Raw genomic sequence first — 26274 nt, 5'->3', positions numbered from 1 at the left:
AGTCGTAGATTCATGATTGTCATTGAGTAATTAAAGTAGAATAATTGGTACCCGATGTTATGTGAAGATGTATGCTAATGTGAAGCCAGCCTAGCTACTGATTTCTGATACCTTTCAGCCTTTTGTTTTATTCTTGAGATTTTTCTATATCCGCTGGAGACCAAACTCCGTAGAGGTCGGGTTCTGCATTTTTGGTCCTGACACTGCCACCTCATTCAATTAGAAAAGCCTCTGCTTTTCCGGAATCCACCATTAAATGGAGTACAAAATTATCAGAGTAATCAAAGTTACCGAACGTTTGTTCAAGGTTGAAGCCATTGTCTGTCAGAGATTCAATTTATTCCTTTAAAACATGAAAAACAGCACGAGTTATTCCTTTCACACGAATGGTGTCTGTCGGTGGACTAGATGCCAAAGGTTCATCAATTCCAACCGTACCATGCAAAACATGGACAAGACACCCTCTTCAATTTTCTGAGCATTGCCCCGATTTTATTTTTCAGTAAACGAGGAAGAAACAGAAGTAAACCTTTTTCTTTTACATAATAATTAAAGAAAAAAAAAAGATTCCCATAATATATCAATCTCATTGAAGGCAATTTTCTTGGGTTTTCCCCAGATATGGTTCATATTAGTTAACAAAGGCATTCTTAATAAGTCTGATCAAGAAAGCCTATTGCTTGATGAATAAAAGACAACCATGGCAGATGAAAAGATTTTCAAATGGAAGGGCACATGAGAATCAGCTTGAAGGATTGGGAGTTTCATTGGAATTGCTATTCATCTTGATTAAAGGGAACAATAGGAGCAAACACAACTAGAGAGTGAGATAAGAAAGTAGCAAAATAGTTCCATCTATTCCAAAACAAAACTGAGCGACAATAGTTTTCTAGTCATAAGTAAAATGGTTTTGACATGGCACCAATTTGTTGGGACAGTAAGATCACAGCTGCATAACAATAGGCGGCACTACAAGAAAACTGAAATATACATTTTAAAACATAAAATTCAGGAGATCCTTTGGCAACAGGAAACCCAGATTATTTGAGTCCATTTCCTGCCCAAAATTTAAAGAACCCAAAAATCCAAAAAAAAAAAAGGACCAGCGAGATTGTAAGTGGGGTGGTTCTAGAGAAATCTCACTTGCCCCCCAAAGTTGGAAACTGCCCAGGGTCTTCAATGGATGGTGCTGACACATTACCGGCTGCACTGCCTCCACCAAACCCTCTTGAACCGCGTCCGCGACCACGTCCACGCCCACTTGGGTTGTAGTACCTCTCCCCTTCAGCAGGCTTCAGAAATTCATTAATGCTGACAGACTACCACCACCACAAGTATGAATAAGGATCAGTACATGCCCGAAAAGACACTAAAAAGTGAAAGGAGCAATGTGCAAGCTTCTTCGTGGCAAACACATTTAAATTGAAATTTATGCCTCAAGGCCATGGAAGAGAACCGATTGCAGATAAAATTTAATCCCAGGGAAGAGAAAGGGATTACAGATAAAATCTAAAACACAGCACAATTGATGTCCAAAATGGCTATTGGTCCATTGTAACTTCCATAGAGGCTCAGGGAAACTGCAAAACAGGTAAGTTATAACACAAATAAAATAAATGGATGTAACAATACCTTTTTTGCTCTCTCTTCCTTGTCGAAAGCCTCTTTTCTCTTATCCTTCTCGGAACCCTGAATAAGGCAATTATGGGGAACAAATGATTAATAAATATGTGCCAACTAATAAGATAAATCATTAATGATAGACTTCCCAAAGTGTTAAATGGGTCTTACCAATTTGATGAAGACCTCATCATTACTCTTCTTATTTGAAAGCTGCTGCATAGTCGCAAACTCCTTGGCATCAACTTTTCTTTCCTCAGTCTTGAGAGCCTGAAGAGCCTTCCTCTTCTCTTCCAGCACCTTCTCATACTCCTCAAGAGTCATCTCCTATAAAAAATAACAATATCAGAGGTTGCACATGGCAATAGCCATAGTTAATAGTCTAAATTTTCAATCAGCAGAGGTTGCAGACATTAATAACCATCTTAAATGATAAATTGTTGGGTAAATCTACCTTATCCTCAGGTTCTTTTTCTTCAGGTTCATTGGTAGGGCTCTCCTTGGAAGCATCTCCTGCATCCTCTTCTCCTGCTGGCTTTTCATCACCTAAATTCTTCTCACTTTCATTAACAACTTCTTCAGTCACCCTGAACAAGGCAAAAACAATATTTGATTATATTTGATAACTACAATGAAGAAAGAAGAACAAAACTACAAGATGATTTTATAATATTATTGAAAAGTTGGGATTGTAACCACTAAATATAACTCACTGAGCAAGTTCATCAGTCTGAGTTCCCCAATTCCCACGACCGGAGCCTTCACGTTTGAGCTCATTTCTGCAGACAGGAACAGCTAACAAAAAGCATCAGTTTCAAGACTTAATTACAATACCGCAATGCAGAGTACACCGAGCTAAGTCAAACAAAACTTTTTACCCGCGTCCAGTCCCACTATGGCGTTCATACATCCTGCGAGGTCGCTCCCCTTGTCCAACTTCCCCATTACTGAAACCACCGCGGCGACCACCACGGTAAGGACGAGGGCCACCATAGCTACGCCTTTCAGAGGGCTTTCCACTCTCTCCCTCTTCAGGAGCACCTTGACCAGCAGATACAGCACTGTTGCTGAATGAGGTCTCATCACTGGCAGAATCGCGTCTGTATCCACCACTACCACCACGCCCACGTCCAAATCCACGCCCACCACGGCCTCCGCCACGAGGACCTTCATTCGTTGCCTCCCTCACTTAAAATAAAAATATAAAAAATGCTCAGCCATCAGTGATTAGCCCAAAAAAAGCTTAATAGCACCAGTTCGAGCACAGTTCGAGAAACATAACACATAAAATCCTCAAAAACAGAACTTTTCCACTTGACATGATTCATACTGACTATTATATATAAATGCTTGTCAAATAACCTAGATAGTAACATCAAAGATGTAATAGAAACTACCAGCAGATACCTACTTTATATAATAAAAGCTACAGCAAAAAACCAATATACTTTCCAAATATTTTGCTCTGTTCACTCAGAATTAATTGAATAAATATAAGATACTCCATATAGTTACATTCCAACAAGATCTCCACGCACAAACTCAAAAAAAGAATACAACTCACATACCAATAGTCTGACACGTGAACGACATATGCACATGCGTGAATGTTTAACATCTGTTCGGCGTCTTATGTTACTTATGCGAACTAACAAATAAAGAAAAAATCAAACTCCAACACTCTCTGTACCAGAAACGAAACCGAAACATAGTAACATAAACCCACTCTAAACCCCACACCATTAAAAAAGATATCTTTAACTTAAAACAACCCATTAAACTAAAGACTCAACAGAAAAAGATTGATTTTTTTTTTTTACAAAAACAGAATAATTTCTGCGAAATAAAGCAAACAATACAAAAACCTTAAAATGACAACTAATTTTTATTTTGAGTAAAGCAGCTTACCAGCCTGAGCAGGAGGGAGAGGCTTGGAGGGAAGCTTAGCCGGTTTAGCCTGGATTGCAGGCTGCTGCTGCTGCTTACCCTGAGACTGAGCCGGCCCCTTTTTAGGGGCGGCTGCGGAAGCAGTGTTGGTGGCGGCTGCGACAGCCTTTTGCTGAGCAGCGATCAGCAATGATAGTTCCCCAGTATCATCATCTCCCAACAAATCAAAAGGGTTCATGGTCGCCATTTCTTCTAAAATAAAATATCACCCAAATTAACCCTCCTCTCCAAAACCCTTGTTTTCTCCCTTGTTGTTTCTAAACTCACCCAAAAAGAGGCGACCCACAGAAGAACCCTACTCTTACAAAACCTCCATCGAGATTTTCTTTATTCAAGTAATTAAATGAATCCTGGAATAAGTAGATCTGTAAGAAAGTGAACTATGCAAAAGAAGAAAAAAAGGAAAGTTAAAAGAGATGGAAGGAGTGTAAATAGAGAGAAAAAAACCCTAGCCGCAAAGACAAGAGCAGCGAGCAGAGAGAGAGAGAGAGAGAGAGTGAAACCTAATCTGAATCGTGACTCATTGCTTCTTTCTTGTACGAAGCTGGTGTAGGGGTCTTGGGTCTCTAAATTATTATTAAAAAATTTGGGGGATTTTCTTTTTTATTTTATTTTGGGTGTATGGGTAGTGGGAGAGTGAAAGAGAGAGAGAGAGAGAGAGAGAGATTTACGTTTCCATTTTTGGGGCTAAGTTTTTGCGAGAATTACGGATATGCCATGTTGGGAAAGAAAAGGGCTTTTGGCTTTATACTGGGAGGACGTCTGCCTCCGATGTGATTATGACATGCTCTGCTTGGAGGATCGATTTATGTGCCACGTTGCAAATTATAAGCCGTTGATGGGTGATGTTACAAAACAATTTTGGTTTCATCCGTTGTGAAAGAGATAGTAGTACTTTTAAGCCGCCTCCACCCCACCCCACCCCACTCCACTCTCATATCAAACAACGACAGGAGCAAAATCTAAGGGCTTAGGTTTTCTTTTTGGTTTTTTGGGTGGGGATATGGGTTAAAGGGCTACACTGTAGAAATAATAGAAATCGAATCCGAAAAATACAATAAAAAGATGTGTTGAAATTAAGATTAAACAAGAAATATTAGCCATAGACCATATATGAAGCCAAGTTGAGGCGTTATATATCTAATCATTCCTGATTTTAATGAAATGTAATTCTTGAAAAAGTGATTGCCGACTGATTATGAATACAAATTACATTTCAAAAAAGAAAATTTACAATCAAGAAGAGAAGGTGATTTTCCAAGGGGACCACACTTGTGGGACGTGGGGGCTTCACTCCCACTCGGATCCCTCTTGTTGGATTCTTTTGGGAGTTCAAAACAAGATAGTAATCAAACTTGGTGAAGAATGAAAGATTCACTTGTGTATTTGGCTTTGCATCATTTTAATCAGATTGGTACGTTTTTAAAAAAACATAATACTAGTAGTTAGCAAAACGGGTGAAAGATGACGTTCAGAAGCAATGAAACAGAAAATGAAGTCCTACCTGAAGTTGGGTCCATTCATCAGACAGAACTATTCCATGGCAGCAACAGCGGCAGGTAGAGGAAGAGGAAGTGGAAGAGGAAGAGTTGGGAAGGGAAAATGAGTACACAAAAATCATGACATGAACTTGGCAAACCCTTCTCTTTCCTTTTTTTTTCCCTGGAATAAGAAGTGGATTGCCTTATTTTTAATTATTTTGCATTTGTAAATTGCATAAATAGCATAGAATTACATAAAATTACAAGCTTTGCCTATTTTTCTATACAAAGCAACATCAAAAATATTAAATCCGCGATAATTTTCCTCTTTTTACCCACCTGATGTTTAATGAATGTGGAAAGTATTTTGGCTGTCAAAATTTAGAATCCAGGCAAAACTGAGAAGTCTGCCACACCTTTTGGAAGGTCTGCAATTTTCTTAAGCAAAGAAAGCCTGTTCTTTCTAATTGTTTCATCTTCCTGCACATAGAAGTCATGCTAGTAAATCATTTTTGATTGGGATGGAGCCGAAGAAGAACTTGTACAATTCAAATATAAAAAGAAAACTAATTGATTTGATACAATGTTGAAATTGAAACAAGCTCTACACATTCCTCAAGTTTGTGCTCCAAGACCGTAACGGAGCTGATCTTGATCAAGCACCCTAGGCTCACACTTGCTCAAGTTTAAAGAAAATGAGCTTCATTTAACAGTTTGCCTTGAATTTGTGTATAAAGCTTACACTTTTAAAGGAAACGTATTATATATAATAAAGCAAAATAAAACTCCAAATCGTCATTTGAAATACCATTAAAGAATTCGAAAGTTAAAATCACAAAATATACCTAAGACTGATAAGAGTAAATAACACAAAAGCGTACTGGCCAATAATAAGAAAAGTCATTTTCAGATCATTTAAAATAGTTCTTTTGTCTATTAAAGTTGTCCCCTGTTGTTTCTTGTTGGTGTCTGGATTTATTTGAAGATGATGCGTGTCATGTTGGATTTATATTTTGTCTGGTTGTTTTGGCTTTCTACTGATTTAAAGGATGTTTTTTGTGTTCTGAACAGTGGATTTTATGAGGTCTTGTTGTGGTATGCATTTTGGAGGTGAAGTTGATTGTGGGTTGAATTGAAAGGGGTGTGAGAGTCACTTGTTCTTTCCGTTTTGGTGTTGTAAGTACAGGGTGGTTTGATTTTCAACTGTTTCGATTTGTTCTTCCCTGTTGGTGGGTTAGCTATTGTTTGATAACCACCTAATTATTAATACAATATTTTGGCTTATAAAAAAAAAAAAAGTTCTTTCGTCTTTTAGTCCCATTAAACAAGCTTACAAACAAGTTCATGAAACTAAGTTAAACAAGGTGATTAATAAATTAATTAGTTTTGTAAATGAGCCATAAATTATTAAAGATGTGAGTAAGATGCAAAGACAACATACCACCATCACAAATACTTGATTGAAAAAATCCTCAAGGGGTTGTACAAGCTCTGACGATATTTCAATGAAATCATCAACCTCAACACCTGCATAATCAGAAAAGTTAGATTTCAGGGTTAGTCAGAGAAAAGTGTTAATCAAACAAATTAAATCAGAGTGCCATTTTTCCTACAGAAGATAATAACTCAACAGGCACCAGCAGACTGGTAATAAACTGAGGATATACCGGGGTGAATTTTGTTTTTAACAGACAATAAAGTGTCCCATAAAGCTCTCTCTTCATTTGTTTCGAATGCAGCATCATCCACCTAATAAGATTAAAACCAAAACACCATGAGAAAGAGATTCCAGGATTTTGCAAGTGATGCATCTCTATAATCAATCAAAGATTATGACAATTTTTCATATCTCAATCAATGTCCAACAAAGAAAATGACATTCTAAACTAACCAGAAATCTTACCAAGACTTAAAGAACAACATTTTCAGTTTTCAGTCAAAGATCTTAATACAGAGTTCACTATCAAACAGAAGGGTAAGAGCTAAATGCTCAAATATCAAGCTACTGGGTACTTCTTTAGTACCAAAGGGAGTAATAGTACCTCCATATCAGCATCCACATCCTTTCCACGGACAATTCTAGTTGGACGAGAATATGCTTCTACAACCTTGGGGAAAAGATTGCCTTTTGACAAGGCTTCCATCTGCATTCATTTATTGTTATATGCTATCATATATCATTTGAGGATACTGGAAATTGATGAGAAATGAAAAGTAAAAGAAGAGGGGGGAGGGGGGACTATTAATCTTTTATCTAAACATGCCAAAGAAAAACCCTCTTGAAAACAAAACATTCAGCAGCTCCGTAGCAAAGCAAGAAAAAAAAAATACAAAAATGCATGAGACTCAACCATAAAACATTCCAAATAGAAAATATCCATCACTGCAGACATGCATCCTCCAAGATTTCTAAAATCCAGAAACAGGGTAGTGAGATTATTGCCTAAACAATCACAGGCCTTTTGCATCCACTAATAACTCTCTTCATAATTGAGGCAATCCCTTTCGGTGTTGACACAAACATTTCTTGGGTGCTTTTCAGTCAGTTAACTCACCAAGATATACTTTCTACCATGGCCCAGGATAGAGTGTCAGTTATGAGTCGAAGACCATCAATAAGGAAATTCCATTTCTGACAAAACTATCATGAATAGATATGGCCATTGTTGAGAGATGAATACCTAAGACGAATAGCAACCAAATGCACTTACTTTACATGCTGTTTTAGCAGCCAGAAAAGGCAAGTTTGCACGCTCTGCAAGGGTGGAACGAACCACTTCTGGACTTATTCCCTTATCAACCTGCAGCCAGAAAGACAGCCTATCTGCATAAAATTCCCCAATGGCACTGATAATATTCATAACCTCCACAAAGCACAGAATAAAACACAATGTAAGGGTGAAACAAATAGTCTGACTAAATATCATCCTTACTCTTCTGTTCACTAAATTTTAAAGCATTCCACAAAAGAAACAAAAAAAAAAATCTTTAATGGAAAAAGATTATACACACCAGATATTGCTCCAATCTCCGTGTAACAAATTGATGTACCTGGAAAAAGAAACGATAAAGGATTAAATTCTGCACCATAGATAGATTTCTATGACTTAACAGCACATGATATATTTAGAATTATGTACAGTCACGTCAGTAGACTTGGAACCACTACAGAGGAAGTAAAATGACATTTTGTTGTGACACAAAAGAACATGCTTCTTACATCCTCTATTGTGGTTGCATCAACTTTAATGGGTTGATTATCAGCAGCAAGTTCCAAAGCATGTTTCAAATCCATATTTTGATTCTTTTCCACTAATATCTGGACCTGCAATTAACAAGTTAACATTATAATAGTCTAATAAATAAAGCCTTAAAAGAGTCAACCTGATCATATACTTACTAGGCCATAAGAGATTCTTCGTAGGCCAAATGGATCATTAGTAGAGCTAGGCTGACAGCCAGCAGCAAATAAGCCAACAAGGCTATCTAGTCTGGAAAAAAAAAAATAGATGTTCACCTTGAAAGCACAATAAGCAGAGAATTCCACTCCATATAAATGAGTATGCAGAAAGAATGGCAATATTTTCATATGAACTCATATCTACAAAAGAGAAGATAGACTGATAAGGACAGTACAATTTTCCCGTATCTGTGGAAGATGAAAGAGACAAGGAATGAGATTTTGGAGATGTGGTGGTGCTATTGGCTTTTTGATATCAAGAACACGTGTTTTCTAAGCTACAGGAACCAGTAGGGATAACCTGGAATTCATCATATCCTATGCTATTTAGAGATTGTTTACTGTTGTGTTAAAATTATTATAGGGTGTTAGGCACTAGGGGTAAGCCACAATTTTAGCCCTTTTCTGTTATCATGAAATCTAAAATGAAGAAAGTTAAAAAAGCTAATCACTTCTATATTTACAAAGGTTATATACTTTCATTATTAGGAGTCATTGTCTTTGAGCAACAGTAAAAGTATAGTGCTGACAAAAGCAATAGCATTGGCTCTAGTCATAGTTGCATCCACTTCATGCAACACCATTTGCTTAAGTTTCATTAATTCGCTTTAGCCTCTTCAGACCATTAAAAGCTCCAAAGCAATTACAGACTACTGCCCTTGAACATTCCAGCTTGCATGGCAAAACAGAGGAATGTGATAAGGACTCCATATAAACAAATACCATATAAACATTGAGAGAGGGATGCTCCAACAAAATTACAGACAATTGCCCTTGAACATTCCGGCTTCCATGGCAAAACAGAGGAGTGTGGTAAGGACTCCATATAAACAAATACCATATAAACATTGAGACAAGGATCAAATAACCCTTCTCGCTCAGAATTTTTGTTTCACATATTTATATATTGCATCAGCCAATTCCCTTCCCCCATAAAGCACGTTTGATCTGCAACTATCTATTGCAAGATGACAGAAATTTTAAGCTCAGAGTCATTAACCCTACCCTTGACTATCAATATTTATAATAGTGAAATTGTTCCTTCATGGCATGCATTCACTAAGTCAATTAGCTATGTTTCTAATATGCATGCAGCAAATAATGAGTGTAAACAAGGGTAATAATCACATGAATAGAACTTTACTTGTCAGCTATTGCCAGAACTATTCCCACATCACTTTTTGGAAGCAAATCTCCAGAAAACCTAGGAAGTGTGATCTCTAACAAGGCCTCAGCAGTCTATTACCAAAAAACAAAAAAGATGCTTAGTTAACTGACAACAGGAATAGAGAGCACAGAAATTGAGCAGTAAAATTATAGAAAGAGATGAGAAAAAAAGCAAACAATTAACGGTGGCTTAAACAACCTGCTCTGAATAGCCATCTCTAAGAGCATAATGACGGGCCATTATGCCAGAGAGCGGAGTGAATTCAGTGACAACAGCAGTAGCAAGATCTGACATAGCAAGTGATGCTGCCTCCTTAATAATCTGAAGCATATCTTCTTTAACGCCCAAGTACATGCTTAGTTTGAAAACCATGTTTTCGACTCGCATCATCTTGTCCAGCATTGTTCCTAATTTCTCCTGTCATTTCATATTGCCAAAGAGTAAGGTTATTATATTTTAAACCCTTATACGCACACAGCCCAGCCCCACTCTTATCCTTAGAGAGAGAAAGACAAACAGATATCTAAGATGCAGGATAGTATCAATTCATCAGGGATAACATGGTTCATTACTTTCAGTTCATATTATCCTTTGATATCAATAAGTCTTTGCCTATTAATGGTAACAGATAAGGAAAAATTGATATTCTGAGTTCAAATTTGATGAAGAAACTATAGACATCACCTAAAAATTCTAGCAACTATACTTCGCAAGATACATGCAGAAAGAAAATAACTTACATGAAAAAGAATTCCTTTTAATTGATGACGAAAATCCACAAATTTTTTACGTGTATCCAGCTCATAGAAAAATTTAGCATCTTCATAGCGAGCCCTGCACGAACAAATGGTAATTTTTTTCATTTTTATATTTTATCAAAGATCAACAAAGATGTAAAAGATATTTTGCTAAGAGAAAGTCTAGCACCAGCCAATAGGTGAACAAGCAAAATGACAATTACTGGTGGGATATCTTTGGTCAAACATCATTTCTCAGCTAGCTTTTATTTTTGAACTTTTAGTGGAGGAACTAAACTAGGGGTTGTTAATATTGTCATTTTCTATGAACAAGGAGTAACAAATAAGTTAACCTGAGAACAGCTTCATTTCCTTTTCTCACCACCATCTCATTGATTGCTCCATTTGCCACCTAAAAGAAACCCCAAGGTTACCTGATGACTTTCTAAACATTCAACAAGACCATCAAGAGCAAACAACTGAGTCACAAAACTTTACTCAAAAAGCAAGTCTTACTGCAATGAAGTAGGGCAACAGCTTTCCATTATCATCAGTAATGGCAAAATACTTTTGGTGCTTCTGCATAACCTGCATTTTTTGGTGCATAGCATTAATACATATAAATGAATTACACTAATGCCAAGATAATATATGGGACTGAAAATTTAAGATGCACTAGGATCACTCAGCTAACTCAAAGAGCCTTGTAAGATGTACAACCTTTAACCAATAACCATACAACAGATAAAAGGAAGCTCTCAACTGCTTCAAAAGCTTTAAAATTCCCATTGTATAACCTAAAAACTTCACATGCAAATTTAGCCACACAACTACACAAGGAAACTCTCAACTGCTTACCATAGTTAAAAGATCGTCTGGAAGCTCCAAGAAGGACTCTTTAAACTTTCCAAGCACTGGAACAGGTGCCTCAACAAGATTTACAACCTGGAACGTTAAGAGCAAGCTTCATTGCAACAGAATTCAGCAAAAAGAGCAGCAACTGCTACCTCCAGCAATTACCTCACTGAGCAAGCTTTCCTGAATAACAACGTTCCCATTCACACTTTTTGCTAATAAATTTGAGTGATCCAAAATTATCTTCTTTCTATCCTGTCAATAGAATAACACATTCAGTTCACCTTTAAAGTCCAAGAAGAAAGAAAAGAAAAGTTTATATAATTAAATAAAATCCTGACAAAGAAAAAATAGGAAAAAAAAGGAAGTCCTGAAAGAAAGTAAAGTGCAACAAATGACTTCGTGATACCTCAATTTCAATACCGATTCCAGCATTTTTCATTATACTAGGATAAGATTCTGCACTTTCTACCTGCAGAAAGCATTTCAGAGCTACAACCAAATATACATCCAAAAAAGAAGTGACGCAAATGCAAGTGCAAGAAGTGTTCTCTAATGTCCAATAAAGTTAAGCAGCTGTTGAATGAGTTTTCCATAAGCACTTCAAAACGAATGATTAAGTTCAGTTGCTTACTTATGGTAAATTAATGGCATTTGTAAACCACAGTAAAACAAAATCAGTTAGATCAAATAATCATATGAGAAGGTCACTGACTGATTTCATAATTTCATCATAATACTTAAGAGATACCACAATGATTAAAATAATCTTCCAATACTTCATATAAAACGCAGAAGAAGCTGGATGAAACAATAAACAACTTTCCATACATACCATAACAGTAGCCGCTGAAGTATTACGAAGACCATAAGATAAGTTTCCACTACATATCAAAAATGAAAATGGTAAGTAGAAAATAACAATTAGCTGTGAGTAAAAAGGATAGGGGGCAATACATAATAACAGTGACCTCAAAATCCCAGCAAACGTAAACGGAACTACTGCATCTCCATGGAGGGACATAATCCAACGAATAGGTCTGCTGAACATGATCTACATTAAGAAAGCAAGGGGAAAAGAATTGTTTTTTTTATAAACGAGAAAATATAGAAAACATTACATTTTTTTTTAGATAATTCTAAACTGGTAAGCATAACCACATTATATTATCCACAGAATATGGTTCAAATAAATGTACAAAGAGTTAATAAGAGAAGAAAAAGCCAACCCTCAAATAGAATATCCACTACTCACATAGACATGAAAATAAAAGGAGAAAAAAAGAATGAACAGCAAATACCTGGGAATTCCAACGCATTGACTTTGGGAAAGATATCTTAGCAAGGATTCCAGGCAACTCTTCAGATAAAACCTAACATATATAATAGAAGGTCACAATGAGAAATAACTCAAGATGCCAGAGATGACCTGGTAAGCATGAGGTAGTTCAAAAGATATAAATGAAAAGATCATAATAAACAAAGGAACACGCATGGTGATAAAAATCTCTAATACGGCAAGTAAGAGAGAGAGACAGAGAGAACAACATTCGAACCTTCAAAGCAACTCGAGCAGATTCTTTGACACGAGCATACACATACTCTGTTTTCCCTGCAAAGCATTTACTTTAAGAATAGAGCAAGAATTATTAAGAACTCATGATCAAATTTTTTTGCCCGACGATGGGACACACTGATGCCTAAACAAAGATTAGGTTTATATACAACCAAATCCTCTTCCATAAGAATGGAAGATGATCAGGTATTTGATAGGCCAACAGATAAAGCAAAATGCATAGATGCTATCTAAATGTGCTACAATATGCAATGGAACTGTACTAAAGATATTCTGTGATAATTTGGTCGACTTATGTATGGCATGGACTGTACTAAAGTGCAGAATGTACACCTTGGGATGTAATAAATTCATCCTCATTGGTAAAGTAACTCTAGCACAAGAATTTATGCCAAGTAGGTACAAATCAATTGCTATGAATTTGTAGAATTAGAACACTGAGAATGTAAGATACATATTTAAGCTTCACCAAACAATATAAGCAACATTATTTTTTCAATAAAATCTCTAGGAAAACCAACATGAATTATTAAACATGACACAGAACTTTGGAGATCACAATGAATGTTGATGAGGAAATATGCAATGCCTATTATTTTCCTTCCTATTTGATGGTTTTATCATGATTGTAATGGGTTAAATTAAATAAGTTTACCTAGGAAATAGATAAAGCACAGAATAATGACACTCAAATGTTGTGCATGAATCAAAACTGACACACTGATGCCTAAACAAAGATTAGGTTTACATACAACCAAATCCTCTTCCATAAGAATGGAAGATGATCAGGTATTTGATAGGCCAACAGATAAAGCAAAATGCATAGATGCTATCTAAATGTGCTACAATATGCAATGGAACTGTACTAAAGATATTCTGTGATAATTTGGTCGACTTATGTATGGCATGGACTGTACTAAAGTGCAGAATGTACCTTGGGATGTAATAAATTCATCCTCATTGGTAAAGTAACTCTAGCACAAGAATTTATGCCAAGTAGGTACAAATCAATTGCCATGAATTTGTAGAATTAGAACACTGAGAATGTAAGATACATATTTAAGCTTCACCAAACAATATAAGCAACATTATTTTTTCAATAAAATCTCTAGGAAAACCAACATGAATTATTAAACATGACACAGAACTTTGGAGATCACAATGAATGTTGGTGAGGAAATATGCAATGCCTATTATTTTCCTTCCTATTTGATGGTTTTATCATGATTGTAATGGGTTAAATTAAATAAGTTTACCTAGGAAATAGATAAAGCACAGAATAATGACACTCAAATGTTGTGCATGAATCAAAACTGACTCACCATCAACCTTTCTGAACAAGGAGTCCAATGGAACAGCATATCTGCGGCAAAAACCCTCAGCAGCCTGCAGTAAATAACAAATCTCATATGGGTAGAAACACAATAGAAAGGAGAAATATAAAACTCCTATGCAACTGCCAAACTCTTTACTACTGGAGTTGTACAGCCTAACTGCCAATATCACTAGACAAAACAAGCTGAAAAACATTTAGCAAAGCAAAATTAGAAGGGAACCAAAACCTTTGTAGGATTTCCTTGTTGGTCAAAGGCTTTCAAAACAGGAGGCCCCCGAACCTCAACCTCATTCTCTGTTTGCCTAGGACAAAGACTCTCAACAGATATCTGAAATGGCAACACAAACTTGGATTATTTCACTAATATAAAAATATTGAGGAATCTACATGGAGCACAAGCAGGTAATGACAGGACCTTGCACTACAAAATAGAAAACATTATAATAAGTATATATCTAGCATCTCAATAATGCATCACAATAAACACTGGACAATTCTGACAAATGCATCTTTATGGTACACTTAAGCTTTTTCCACATGAAGAATGCCTTGAATCAATTATCATATAGGATTCTAACACATTGATTACAGTGCTATAAGCAATGGGGTTACCAATTATGATAATAGATAATCACATAATTGGCTGCTTATGCTCTTTCAGGACTATAAAGTACAAACCACAGTTCAAGGTTCACCCCACCAAACTTCTTAAGAAGAAGTATTCTCTAAACAGTCAGATATTACTTAAAGACACATTTAAAATAAGAAACTGCTTGCTTTATAATAATAATAATAATAGTAAGAAACTGTCAACAGTGAGCAAAATTGGGTAAAATCCATAGCTATACCACTAGTCTGCGAGGAGTTGCAAAAGCCTGTATGCCACCATGGTTCAACCTCTGTTTCTCCAGCAGCTCAGACATTAAATCTTTAAGCTGCAATGACCAGAATCAGAATGTTATATAAGAAGGCTTCAGTCAACAACATTAAAAGAAACAACCATCAATCCAGAATTGTACAAGGAAATTAAAAAGTCAGTGATGCAATATGTTAAATGCATTTCCTTAAGCTTCAGGAGGAATTATATAAAATGGCCAGTAAAATTTAAATTGAGTTAACAACATATCAAAAAGACAAAGACTCATGCGTCACAAAAAATTAATCATACCTGCTGGCTTGCGTTAACTACATCATGAGGTGGCATCTCTTCAGTCCCAATTTCAAGAACAAACAATCTTGGATCATGATGCACCTATAAAACATAATTAAGATAAACAAAAGATATTGATAAAGGTGAAAAAAAGTGTAGAAACATTGAGGTTTAAATTTAGATATAAGATAATCAACATTCAAAAGACGTAGAACCTTAAAGAAACTGGTGAAGTAGCATATAATAGAATTTTTGATATGAAAAGCTATAGTTGGATAAAGGAATGTACTGGAACAACTTAAAACAATTTCAACTAGAGAGGACCATACAGCTGAGGGACAACTACAGAGAAATAAAAGACCGAGTCACGCTACTTGCCCCACTATTTTCTCCCAAATATTTGTACTCCCCGACATGGCATGTAGTTATTGGACAAATTCAAAGGTGGAGTCTACCAATTCATGGGTAAGTCAACTAATTAATACATTAGATATTACAGTCAAATTTATTGGCACGTTAGGTGAGACAAAAGTGTTCAGACAAACACTATTTCCTAAAAGACCAAAGGTTTGTACCGAAAATAAATAATATAAAACACCAAAGGTGGCGGTAGTCCAAAACATCTTATGTAGAGAGGTGCAGAGTAGAAGAATGTGAAGAGAATTGTGCTTGAAAACATAAATTAAAAATGGGAGAACATATATGAAATGCATGAACCTGTATTGTGCATCTCTACCTGTGTGTTTGTTTACAGAAGACATCTTTAGATTAAGCTAAGACCAATTAAACATAAAATGCCTCCATTAAACATAAAGCCTCCAGCCTCAACCTCCAACTTTGTAAAAGGTTGGAACAAGAAGGCATCACCTGTAGCATGTACCCAACCACTAGCACTCTACGCACCAGTTCACTGGGGTGGTCCTACTTATTACACATGAAAGACTAGACATCATCCTTTCCATAGGGACATGTAACAGAAGGTTGAAGCCAAACATATATTAGTGTAACAGAACTACTAAATACCAATTGTTGGTGTACCCAAAAGAACAAGCTACAACAGCACTATGATAGGCTTGCTGAGCAAGGACAACTTTCCTAAAATATTTACAGCATTCCTTTAATATGAGCCTTTCTATTCATCTTTACAAAATTTGAACTTCCTAAATTTGTTTGCAAAAAGGGGTCTAACGAATTTTCTTGGATAAGATAATATATTTGATATATGATTGGTCATTATATATCATAATTACACAGATACTTTTTATTTAATTTTCCTTAACAAAAGGTATAAGAGGATTGGCTCAACTAACTCAAAAATGTTATAGTTGGCAAGGATATAGGAACCAATATAGCTACAAAAAATTGGAAAGCCCATAAAGAAAAAGATATAAGAATTAATTACAAGCAAGCTCTGAATAGCCTACGAAGTGCCACAAATAAGAGAAGTGATGAAAGAAAGCAGAAAAAATTTTATTTTAATTATTTGACATAATTAGACTAACCTTTTTGGCTGCTGCCTCCAGAACCTCTTTAGGACATACATGATCGACAGATTCAGAAACAACACCCAAAGGATGTCCTAGAGATTCTCGTGTCTTTAACCAGAGTTGGGCACATTGACGAGCTAAACTGATAAATCAACAATGTCAAGCACCATGAGAGATGTGGGACCATAACAATAAGGAAAAACAATTAATTGGACAGAGCAGTTTTTTTTGTTCAAGGAGGGAATAGAACTTGTGTACACTTGATCATCTATCAACTATGCAGCCCATGCCTGTTGCAAATTTTGCTAGGTAAATATAAATATAGAATGTCCTTTCAAAGGTTTCACATACTGGGCCTTCTTCTTCAGGGCTGAAAGTGTACGGAAAAAAATCCTATGGCTCTCAATATTTTCCTGGTCTTAAAATGGTCACTGCTATCTCATTAGTATCCAATGTGTATAAATTGATATAAGCTAGAAAAGAAACCTCACCTGCGCATGCGACTGAAATAACGAGCACGCTCTGTTACCCCAACAAAGCCTCTAGAGTCTAAGATATTAAAAGCATGAGACGTTTTCAGAAGTTGGTCATACCTAGAATGGTAATGAGAAAATGTTAACTTAATAAGAAAGTAAACAAGGTAAAAACTAGGAATATAACTAATTGAAGGGAAATTGAAACATAATTAAACGTACGCAGGAATTGCCAGTCCTGAAGCAAGTAAGGAACGAGCTTCTTCCTCAAAAAAATCAAAATGTTTTTGAATATGGTGAACACTGGCATGTTCTAAATAATAAGCACTCATCTCCTTCCTGAAAGAACAATTCAATAAAAAATTTATTTTCATTTCACATAAACAGAAAGAAGAAAGCATTTTTCAAGTTTTAGGCTGCTGACACTGATGAACACTATGGAATAAATTAAACAAGACAATCTAAACCTGGGTTTCTCAGGAGAATCAATGTGCTTCAAGCTATGAACCATGCAACACAACTCTTCAAGCTAAAAAAGTACACATATTATGAAAAGAAAAAGGTAAAAGAATTTACTCATTTTCCAAGAAAAGCTCCCCATATGTGATCCCATCAGCATACTGAATTTTCTTGAAATGATCAACACCCTGAAAATCAAACCTGAAGTAACTTCAGGCAGATTAAAAAAATAATAATAAAGCAGACGAGAAGAAAGATGAATAATGTTATGAAATTCACCTGAAGCAACATAAGTATACGCTCAAGGCCATATGTGATTTCAACAGATATCGGTGACAACTGAAGACTTCCAGCCTGAGGGGGAGAGAGAGAGAGAGAGAAGAAAATGCTAATGAAATTCAGATAACTTTTAACAATCAGAAGAAAATTACATAATGCAGTCTGAGAGTGAGAGCTGCAACTTTCAAAGGAAAAAAAATACATTTCAAGAAGTAGATGTCAAAGACAAACCTGCTGGAAGTAGGTGAATTGTGTGATCTCCATCCCATTCATCCAGATTTCCCAGCCCAAACCCCATGCACCAAGTACCTGTAAGCATGTGTGAGGTCATTAACAGCAAAGTGATGTAAATATATCATGGTTTTAATGTGCCAAAAATTAGGAGGCAAGCTGGCTTTACAAAATTACATAAAACTATACAGACTGAAAGACATACAAACACATAAAAAAACCACCATGAAAATAGATTATATTACCGGGCTCTCCCAATTGTCCTCCACAAATCGTATATCATGTTCACTAACATTAATACCTGTTACACGCACAAGCATAATGTAAAATAACTAATGGAACACAATTATATAGAACCTTCATGATCAAATTAAATGTTGTATCCATCAAGTCAAAAATAATTTATTCAACTATAAACCATTTGATTCCTTAAATAAGAACTAAGGAGGATGATCAAAGACCAATAAAAATTATATTATAAGCTTTAAGTCCTAGACCCCTTAATGTGAAAGGAGAGAAAATGGTGCCTAACTTTGAGTATCATTAAACCAATTAATTTATCAAAAGTTAGAGGATGCTCTTGACAATGTAGCAAGTATATAGTAAAAAAAAATTAAGAAATGATTGATGTTTAACAGCAATTGGTTGGTATCTTGGAGACACAAAATTATTAGAAACTGCAAACACCTCCACAAGTGCATGACATAAAAGATAGAGCAAAGATTCCAAGGAAATTCACTTTTACATTATAAAAATGGTCCGCATGTTACATGTGCACAGTTCAAATGCATCTAAGCAAAAATCTAGTTAATGTGCCAAAGCTCAAAGTTGACGAAATTGTCAGCTTATCAGAACATAAAAGATAACTATTTCATTATTTTCAGTCCAATCATTAGGCTATACAAGGAGGAAGCTATCTTACAAACCAGATTCAGGTTCCATAAAGATAAGCAGCATTTATAAGTTTAGCACAAACTACAAGATTAATAAAAGAAAGGCAACATTAAAGAATTATGGCAACTAGCAACTTACAAGTAGGAACAAACATTTACATAGAATGAAACAATGTATATCAAGATGTGAAGAAAAGAAGGACAACCAAATACCTAATGCTGAAAGACTACGAATAAAGAGGTCTTGTGAATTTCCTGGATCAGGCTTTAGTATAACCTGAAATCACTCAAGGAAAGGTAGGAAAAAGGAAAAGGAAAATGAAAAATGACTGCAAAAGAAGCTCAAAAAATCATTAAAAAATCACAAACACAAACTATTCAATAAATTGTACAGACCTGAAATTGAGTGTGGCGTTGGAGCCTGTTAGGATTTTCCCCAAAACGACTATCATCTGGCCGGATGCTAGGCTCCACATACCTTTGATAAAGAACTCCAAATTATCAATCAGCCAATAAATATTATCTGTATGACAACAAATTGATAGAAGTCATGCAGAATCTGAACAAGAAATTAACTATAGATGATTTCTTTCAAAAAAATTTTCTTGCAATTAAAATTTCACAAAGAAGCAATCACCTTTTTCTACAATAAGAAACTTCTATGAGGACTTTTTTTTCTAAACAAACTCTTCTAATAAGCTTCTCAAAGCCATTGTGTAAGGTCCTCACATTTAAATACTTTTGATAATACAAGGATTAATATAATAGTTGCAATAACCAAAGGTTGAAGGCATACCACCAGTGAATTAGCCAATGGTAATATATATGCATATAAGAATCAAGACTAAGCTAGCCACCAGCATGATGATATACATTTAATTTCTGTTCTTATTAAAATTCCCAAAGTTCCAACAACTCCAGATTAGGAACTATCAAGCAATTTTTAAAATGCTTTCTCGCACCTTTAATGATTTCAACAAAAGTTCTAATGCAGTGTGATAGCATACTAAATAAGCTAATCAGAGAAGCTTCTGAAAAATTTGCATTTTCCATCACTAGTAAGCATGAAAAAATCTCATGAATGATTGTGCATAAGGGGAAAAAAAAAATCATGACACCAAAATAAATAACCAGAAGGAAACATAATTGAAAATGGATGAAAGTCCATGCAACACAGGCCAAACAACCAGAAATTGAAATATCCATTGATGCATTGAGCCTCCCCCATTATATTTAAGCTCGTAAATAAAGCACACAAAGAAAAGTGTTCTCAACAAATAATCATCAAAGACAGACTCAGAAACAAAAAGAATTATTAAAATGTATAAGAAATTATTTTAACTTATAGAAACTTGCTTCAATCAGTATACTTACGCAACATTCCATGGTTCTGGACCAAGAACTCTTAAGTATGTTAATGGATTCATAGTCCCGGCTCCAACCTGATTATTACAAACAAAACCTTAATGAAACAAACTGCAAATTGACATGAATCTAAAACTCAGTGGACAAAATTTTCCGCCAAAAAGAAAAGTAGAAGAAAACAAATCGTAAAAACAATTACCTCCGTGTTGCTGCATTGCATCACTGCGCATCCAACCGACGCCCAATATTCCTGCAAATTAGCAGCCATTACACTGATTTTCGTCGCCAATAAATAATTTGAAACAATAAAGTGTAATACTAAGAATAACAGTGTAAAGAATTAGTCAAAAAGAAATGTAGTCGCTCTTGAAACCTGGAGTCTTTGAATAGCCTGCTGGAATGTGAGAACTGAAGCTTTCTGTGGCTCGTCGCTGGCGTTTGTGGAGGAATTTTGTTGAATTGAAGAAGTGTTCACCGCAAAGGCGGTTGTTCGACTGAAGCAGCGGCGGCTCAACGACGGTGGAGCCTTGAGAAGGATAGCATTCGGCTTGGCTAGTCGCAGGAGAGAGAGGTGGGAAGCGTGAGGCTTGAGAAAGGAAATGACTAAGGGGAAGGTGAGGATAGCCATGGCTCTGGCTGTGTGTATTTTGAGGCTTGGGTTCAGCCTTCAGCTATCAAGAAACCGGGAAGGGATACTATGAGGGGGATTAAATAGGGTTTTGACGCTAACGGTCAAATAATGCTCAATTAACGGAAGTTTGACGTGAGTGGATACAGTAATCCTGAATGGATACGGAAATCTTAAGCAGGTGCGGTAAAATATCAATTAACGGTCAAACTAACTTGAGTGGATGCGGTAATCGTGAGTAGATACGGTAAACGGTCAAAATAAAAAATTAAAAAAATGAACCCGACGTGAATCGAACACGCAACCTTCTGATCTGGAGTCAGACGCGCTACCATTGCGCCACGGATCCTTGTCGTTAGGTTGTCATACGTTTTCTCGTAGTTACCGCATTGTCTCTTCAACTTATAAATCCACATGTATATAGTAGGAATTTAAAAGTATGAGATAAATGATACTTTATAATGTAAATCAGAGATGTGCTCAAACCCATATATGTGAATTTAAACACATAATTTTGATAAAAATGGATTAATTTTTTGAAAAAATAAAATTGTGAGTACTATATATATGTTACAAATTCCACATCAGTAAAAGATGGGTGGACAACATCAATATTAGTTATAACTCTAACCTTTATTTTTTTATTATTATTATGATATTTTGTAACTAATATAAGTAAGAGATGTGTTATGGATTTCACATTGGTAAAATATGAAGTGAGTTTTTGATATATAAATACGTGTTTTTTATCACTTATTATACATATTTTGTAAGTTAAATATGTAAATTCGTAATTTATTAGTTTAGTTAAATTCTATTTTCAGAGTTTAAAACCGCACGAACTTGAGTTTAAGTTTTGGGGCATAATGTTTGATATTAGAGTGTATTGGAATCTGCATTGATATTAAAGCAAATTCGAATCTTTATTGATATAGAGCAAAATATCACAAATCCTACATCAATATGAAATAAAATGAGTATTGATTATATAAATATGAACTTTCTATCGCTTGCCAAATCTATGTCATGATTTAAGTCATTTTCCAACTAATTCATTTCAAAATATGTAAAAAATAACAATTATTGTTATATTTTTTACTTGTCAGCAAGTATTTTCATTAATGATATAAATATTAAAAAAATATATTGAATTCATTAAAATTACATTTAAAATTTATTATTTTGTTTGCAAATATATATATATTTTTTTACTTCTATGAAAATTTAAAAAATTTAATAATATTTTATATGAATATTTATTTTTTAAAATATAAATATGTAAATTTTTTCAATATGAAAATAAAAAATAATGAATAAAAAAGTACTAAGTATCTAAAAAGAATTTCCTTCTTGTACATCTAAAAAAAAAATGGATAAAGAAAAAAGAATAAAATAATAACTTATAAGAACAATATAAATTGTAGATTATTTAGCCATAATTCTTTAAATTTTTAAGTGCATAAAAATTTAAATGAAATTATGTACTCTATTTTCATTATTTACATAACCATTTAATCTATAATCATTTTTTATGTGTAGATTAAGGTTCATAATTAAGCCTTTAATCAAGACAAAAATTAAGAATGTTAATTAGATGATAGTCCAAGATAATGCTCTTCATGATTTCAAGCCAACGGCGTCGTTCTGGCATTCCTCCACGACCATCAACGTGGCGAAAAGTCATAGATGCCACATAGCACCAACACAAATTCAACCGACCGACGAGCCTGCCGAAGTACTTTCTGATTTTCACAGGGCAATGCTCAAAAGAAACTCGTCATATATACCACATAAATAAAAACACAGCACGAAAAAGGAAAAAGAAACAAAAAAGGATGGCGGAAGAAGAGGAGGTGAAGATTGAAGTGGAGGCGGTGCAATCTGTTTACGGAGAGGATTGCGTGGTCGTCGAATCGTATCCTCCGCACCTTCACCTCCATATCAAGCCTCGCACCGCCGATGTCTCTTCCCAACAGGTAAATATCGAGGATTAACAAGATGAGGATTCTTGGCCTAGGTTTTTAGTTTCTGATTTCTTCATTGCTTTATATTTATTAGCTAAGTATTTTGATTAAAATTAGTTTACAAATCGGAGCACAAATCTAGCTAAATGTTCATAGAAATGTACGTCCAAGAAATTCTTAGTTTGGGCTGTTTTTGCAGTTCGTGGAAGCAATTATTGGAATAAGAGCGGGCTCACAGGTATTTTTATTTAATTTCTTTTTTTTTTAATTCTTTCAATTTCTAACATTAATTAGAAGTTCATTAGAGCTAGGGTGGCTTAGAATTAGCTTCTGATTAATGCGAAAATGTGCTTAATTTTGTTGGAGAAATTTTGATTATAAGTTACCTAAGCTGGATTTTTGCTATTCTGCCTCTAACTTTGTATCCTCCATGGCAGTATCCGAAGGAGCCTCCTCTTATTTATTTGATAGATTCAAAGGGTCTTGATGAACAAAGGCAAACACATCTTATAAGTAGTATACGAGACAAAGCCTGTGAGCTTCCCTCTTGTTTTATGCTTATAGCACTTTGTGAGGTAACCAGAGTATTGTAAGGTGACTTGCATTATTATTTTTATCTATATTGCTTCCCAAAATGTCTGAAAATTTTGAATGAGGTGTATTGGCTACTAAAGCATTGTACAATTTTAGTTGGTGTACTTTGAGACTTTACAAACATTTTCCATTATGACTTTTTATATAGCCATGATGATTTTCCAGTTTTGTAGTTTGTACCATATTTTCTAAATGGTATTAGTGTAACTAGATTATGTACTTGTGCCTTTTGTAGAATGGTTATTGGAATTTGGCATTTGAATTGATAGTGTTTATAGCATATTGGACTATGGAGTTTTACTTATTTGCAGAAATAAATAATTCAAATTTATCTCTAGGGAGCGGTTGAGAGGCTTTCTGCTATGAACCACCCTGATGGCGATTGCCCATTGTGTTTGTATCCTTTGATGTCAGAGGATGACCAGAAAGAAGAGTTGCCTTTTATGAAGTTGATGTCTTGTTTTCATTGTTTTCATAGGTAAGAGTTGTACTTCCACTACTACTTGTATTATTTTACTCCAACATTATGTTTGGATTTGGTTTCTGGTTTTATTTTCATTCTTCTTTATGTTTTATTTTTTATTTTTTGTGTGTATTGCAGTGAGTGCATTATTAGATGGTGGAATTGGCTTCAAATTGAGAATAAGAATAATGCTAAGCACCCATCTAGTGCAACTGTACATCATTTAAGGAACACAGGAAGTCAACAAGGTATGTTTAAGTCACAATTCAAATTAGCAATCATTTTTTATGTATAATTGAGAAGAGCAATTGTTTTAGTTAATTTTCAGCATGTTTTTGGGTGTTATAAAAGTTTTTTTTCAAAGAAATTTACTGTGAACATATGCAGATTTGTGTATAGTGTATACCTATAGATTATATTGAATTGTTTGTCTAATATGGAGCAGAAGAAGTTTAAATACTTAAATTAAAATGAAAGAGGAAATTGCATCCATTGTATTTGAAGAATGATAATTAGCTCAAGAAAAAGATGAATCAGGTTTCAGACGTGACAAAATTCAAAAGATTTCTGTTTGCTATGCTTGTTTTTGTTGTCTTTTGGAGTTACTGTTATTTTGTTCCGATGTCTAAAATTTCAGAAATGGTTTCCTTTTCTATCTGAATGTAAGATAGGTCGAATCTTATGCAAACAATATGTTAAAATAAGTAACTTTTTCTTGCTAATATACTTTGGAGATAAATGTAATGTGGTTACTTATTATACATGATAGGGCACTCTGTTGTTGTATTTGCTTGGTAGTGAGATGCAAACTGTATAAAAATGACAACTATTACATTTTACTGGGTGAAAATGTATTGCTAAAGGTACAACATTATGCATTTTTGTTTCATCCAAGAACAAAAAATGATTTGCCTGATTTTATAAACTTTGTTTATTTTATTTGTCTTCTATGATTTACCTGATTTGGTGTTTTTCGACATGAATGGAGCAGTGGAAGAAAGCATGGGAAGCTGTCCAGTTTGTCGTAAGGTTTTTCATGCCAAGGATCTTGAACATGTGCTTGACCTGGTTGGCACTCATTCTTCTCAACAGGTATGTCATCTGATTTTTAGTGGTAGATTTTGTGAAGGCATACTTATATCCTGTATTGTCCATGACACTCCAATCTTGTGGATATATGTACATGTGCTTGATCGTTCTTACTTTCTTGGTTGTTAAACATTCAACATTTAACTGAAGTTGATGAATCTACTCTCTCCTTTTGGTTGGATTTCAGTCTTTGGACAGAACTGAAGTTAAAGATGATGAGACACTTCTTCATTCGGACTGGGAGAATATAAGAAGGCAGAAATTCGAGACAATACTAAAACTGCAGCAAGAAAACAGTGGCTTGATTGACTCCAAGAAAGATCACAATGTTCTGCCGGGTTTAAATCCTCAGAATACAGTCCCATTGTCTAACCATGCATCAACTGAGGAAGCAGCTGAGCAACCACAAACTAATCCAGCAGCAACTGCAGAAATAAATTCCAGTAGTTCTTCGACTAGGCCTAGCACCAGCAAGCACTGGAATGCAGGCAAGAGAAAACCGAGAGGACAAAATCCAAGAAAACAAGTAAGACAGTGGGTTAGAAAAGATAATGGTGGTGCTGCAGATTAAACCAGATATTGTTAAGACTTGCTATTATTAATATTTGGAAATTCATAAGTCAAATTGGTAATGTTGTACGAAATAACAATTTTAGCAAGAATGAAAGAAGAGAAAGAAAGAAGAAGAAAATTCACTGATAGAAATGAGAAAATAGAAGCCCGGTAGCCGAATTTGGTTGAAAGTTCGAGCCCAACAACCCAAATTTAAGCCAGCTCGTTCCTAAAAATGGGCCTAATTTGGGTCACGTCCGGTCCAAAGTGCTTCAAGTAGTTACTATTGGGTTTGGAGCAACACTCCTTAATTAATTAACTAACATCATACTAAAAATATATATATATATATATATATATATAATGATTTATATTAGATGCATTTTCAGGTATAGTATCTATGCACTATTAGTGAATTTAATATTATTATCAAAATTATAAAATTTAATAAATAAATATTTATAATT

General features: G+C 34.9%; 3 protein-coding genes and 1 non-coding gene across 4 annotated transcripts; 1 reads left to right on the top strand and 3 right to left on the bottom strand.

Moving 5' to 3' along the window:
- Positions 1–838: 838 nt before the first annotated feature.
- Positions 839–4132, bottom strand: LOC18614483 (RGG repeats nuclear RNA binding protein A-like). The gene is made up of 7 exons (XM_007052267.3): positions 3529–4132; positions 2499–2808; positions 2334–2399; positions 2075–2207; positions 1792–1947; positions 1633–1689; positions 839–1319 (listed from the first exon to the last, which is right to left on the bottom strand). Exons 1-7 carry the CDS (start codon positions 3752–3754, stop codon positions 1140–1142), a joined length of 1128 nt encoding a protein of 375 aa, XP_007052329.1. The 5' UTR covers positions 3755–4132; the 3' UTR covers positions 839–1139.
- On the bottom strand, positions 3816–21206 carry EDD1 (glycine-tRNA ligase). Its single transcript, XM_018123276.2, has 37 exons — positions 20891–21206; positions 20717–20767; positions 20527–20594; positions 19549–19630; positions 19366–19429; positions 18505–18560; positions 18260–18337; positions 18029–18103; positions 17867–17937; positions 17513–17629; positions 17309–17410; positions 16833–16959; positions 15349–15432; positions 15029–15115; positions 14407–14508; positions 14167–14230; positions 12825–12880; positions 12570–12641; positions 12240–12322; positions 12104–12152; positions 11678–11740; positions 11434–11523; positions 11272–11358; positions 10930–11001; positions 10767–10825; positions 10417–10510; positions 9875–10093; positions 9653–9747; positions 8449–8539; positions 8269–8373; positions 8061–8099; positions 7760–7849; positions 7091–7192; positions 6716–6797; positions 6490–6575; positions 5072–5528; positions 3816–3917 (listed from the first exon to the last, which is right to left on the bottom strand). The coding sequence occupies exons 1-36, from the start codon at positions 21143–21145 to the stop codon at positions 5430–5432; spliced, it is 3216 nt and encodes a 1071-aa protein (XP_017978765.2). The 5' UTR covers positions 21146–21206; the 3' UTR covers positions 3816–3917; positions 5072–5429.
- A 216-nt stretch (positions 21207–21422) lies between these two features.
- TRNAW-CCA (transfer RNA tryptophan (anticodon CCA)) lies at positions 21423–21494 on the bottom strand. The gene has a single exon. It is a non-coding gene; the product is annotated as a tRNA-Trp (tRNA).
- A 1352-nt stretch (positions 21495–22846) lies between these two features.
- Positions 22847–25887, top strand: LOC18614481 (RWD domain-containing protein). Its single transcript, XM_018127710.2, has 7 exons — positions 22847–23121; positions 23309–23347; positions 23547–23684; positions 24042–24181; positions 24305–24414; positions 25158–25258; positions 25443–25887. Exons 1-7 carry the CDS (start codon positions 22981–22983, stop codon positions 25824–25826), a joined length of 1053 nt encoding a protein of 350 aa, XP_017983199.1. The 5' UTR covers positions 22847–22980; the 3' UTR covers positions 25827–25887.
- Positions 25888–26274: the final 387 nt, after the last annotated feature.

The sequence above is a fragment of the Theobroma cacao genome, chromosome 1, assembly GCF_053813885.1.
Source record: "Theobroma cacao isolate CCN51 chromosome 1, ASM5381388v1, whole genome shotgun sequence".
Classification (NCBI taxonomy): Eukaryota; Viridiplantae; Streptophyta; class Magnoliopsida; order Malvales; family Malvaceae; genus Theobroma; species Theobroma cacao.
This window is presented reverse-complemented; position numbering and strand designations above follow the sequence as displayed.

Bases quoted from the DNA above. Each gene is read 5' to 3' on its own strand.
- LOC18614483 (XM_007052267.3), bottom strand. From the start codon at position 3,754: ATGGCGACCATGAACCCTTTTGATTTGTTGGGAGATGATGATACTGGG. The intron at 2,400-2,498 runs GTAAAAAGTTTT...TCCTGTCTGCAG, and splicing joins CATAGTGGGACTGGACGCGG to AAATGAGCTCAAACGTGAAG. The intron at 1,320-1,632 runs GTATTGTTACAT...TGGTGGTGGTAG, and splicing joins AGGAAGAGAGAGCAAAAAAG to TCTGTCAGCATTAATGAATT.
- EDD1 (XM_018123276.2), bottom strand. From the start codon at position 21,145: ATGGCTATCCTCACCTTCCCCTTAGTCATTTCCTTTCTCAAGCCTCAC. The intron at 18,561-19,365 runs GTATTTGGTTGT...TGCGTGTAACAG, and splicing joins TCGTAGTCTTTCAGCATTAG to GTATTAATGTTAGTGAACAT. The intron at 9,748-9,874 runs GTTGTTTAAGCC...TTTTGGTAATAG, and splicing joins GAGATGGCTATTCAGAGCAG to ACTGCTGAGGCCTTGTTAGA.
- LOC18614481 (XM_018127710.2), top strand. From the start codon at position 22,981: ATGGCGGAAGAAGAGGAGGTGAAGATTGAAGTGGAGGCGGTGCAATCT. The intron at 24,182-24,304 runs GTAAGAGTTGTA...TGTGTATTGCAG, and splicing joins TGTTTTCATTGTTTTCATAG to TGAGTGCATTATTAGATGGT. The intron at 25,259-25,442 runs GTATGTCATCTG...GTTGGATTTCAG, and splicing joins GCACTCATTCTTCTCAACAG to TCTTTGGACAGAACTGAAGT.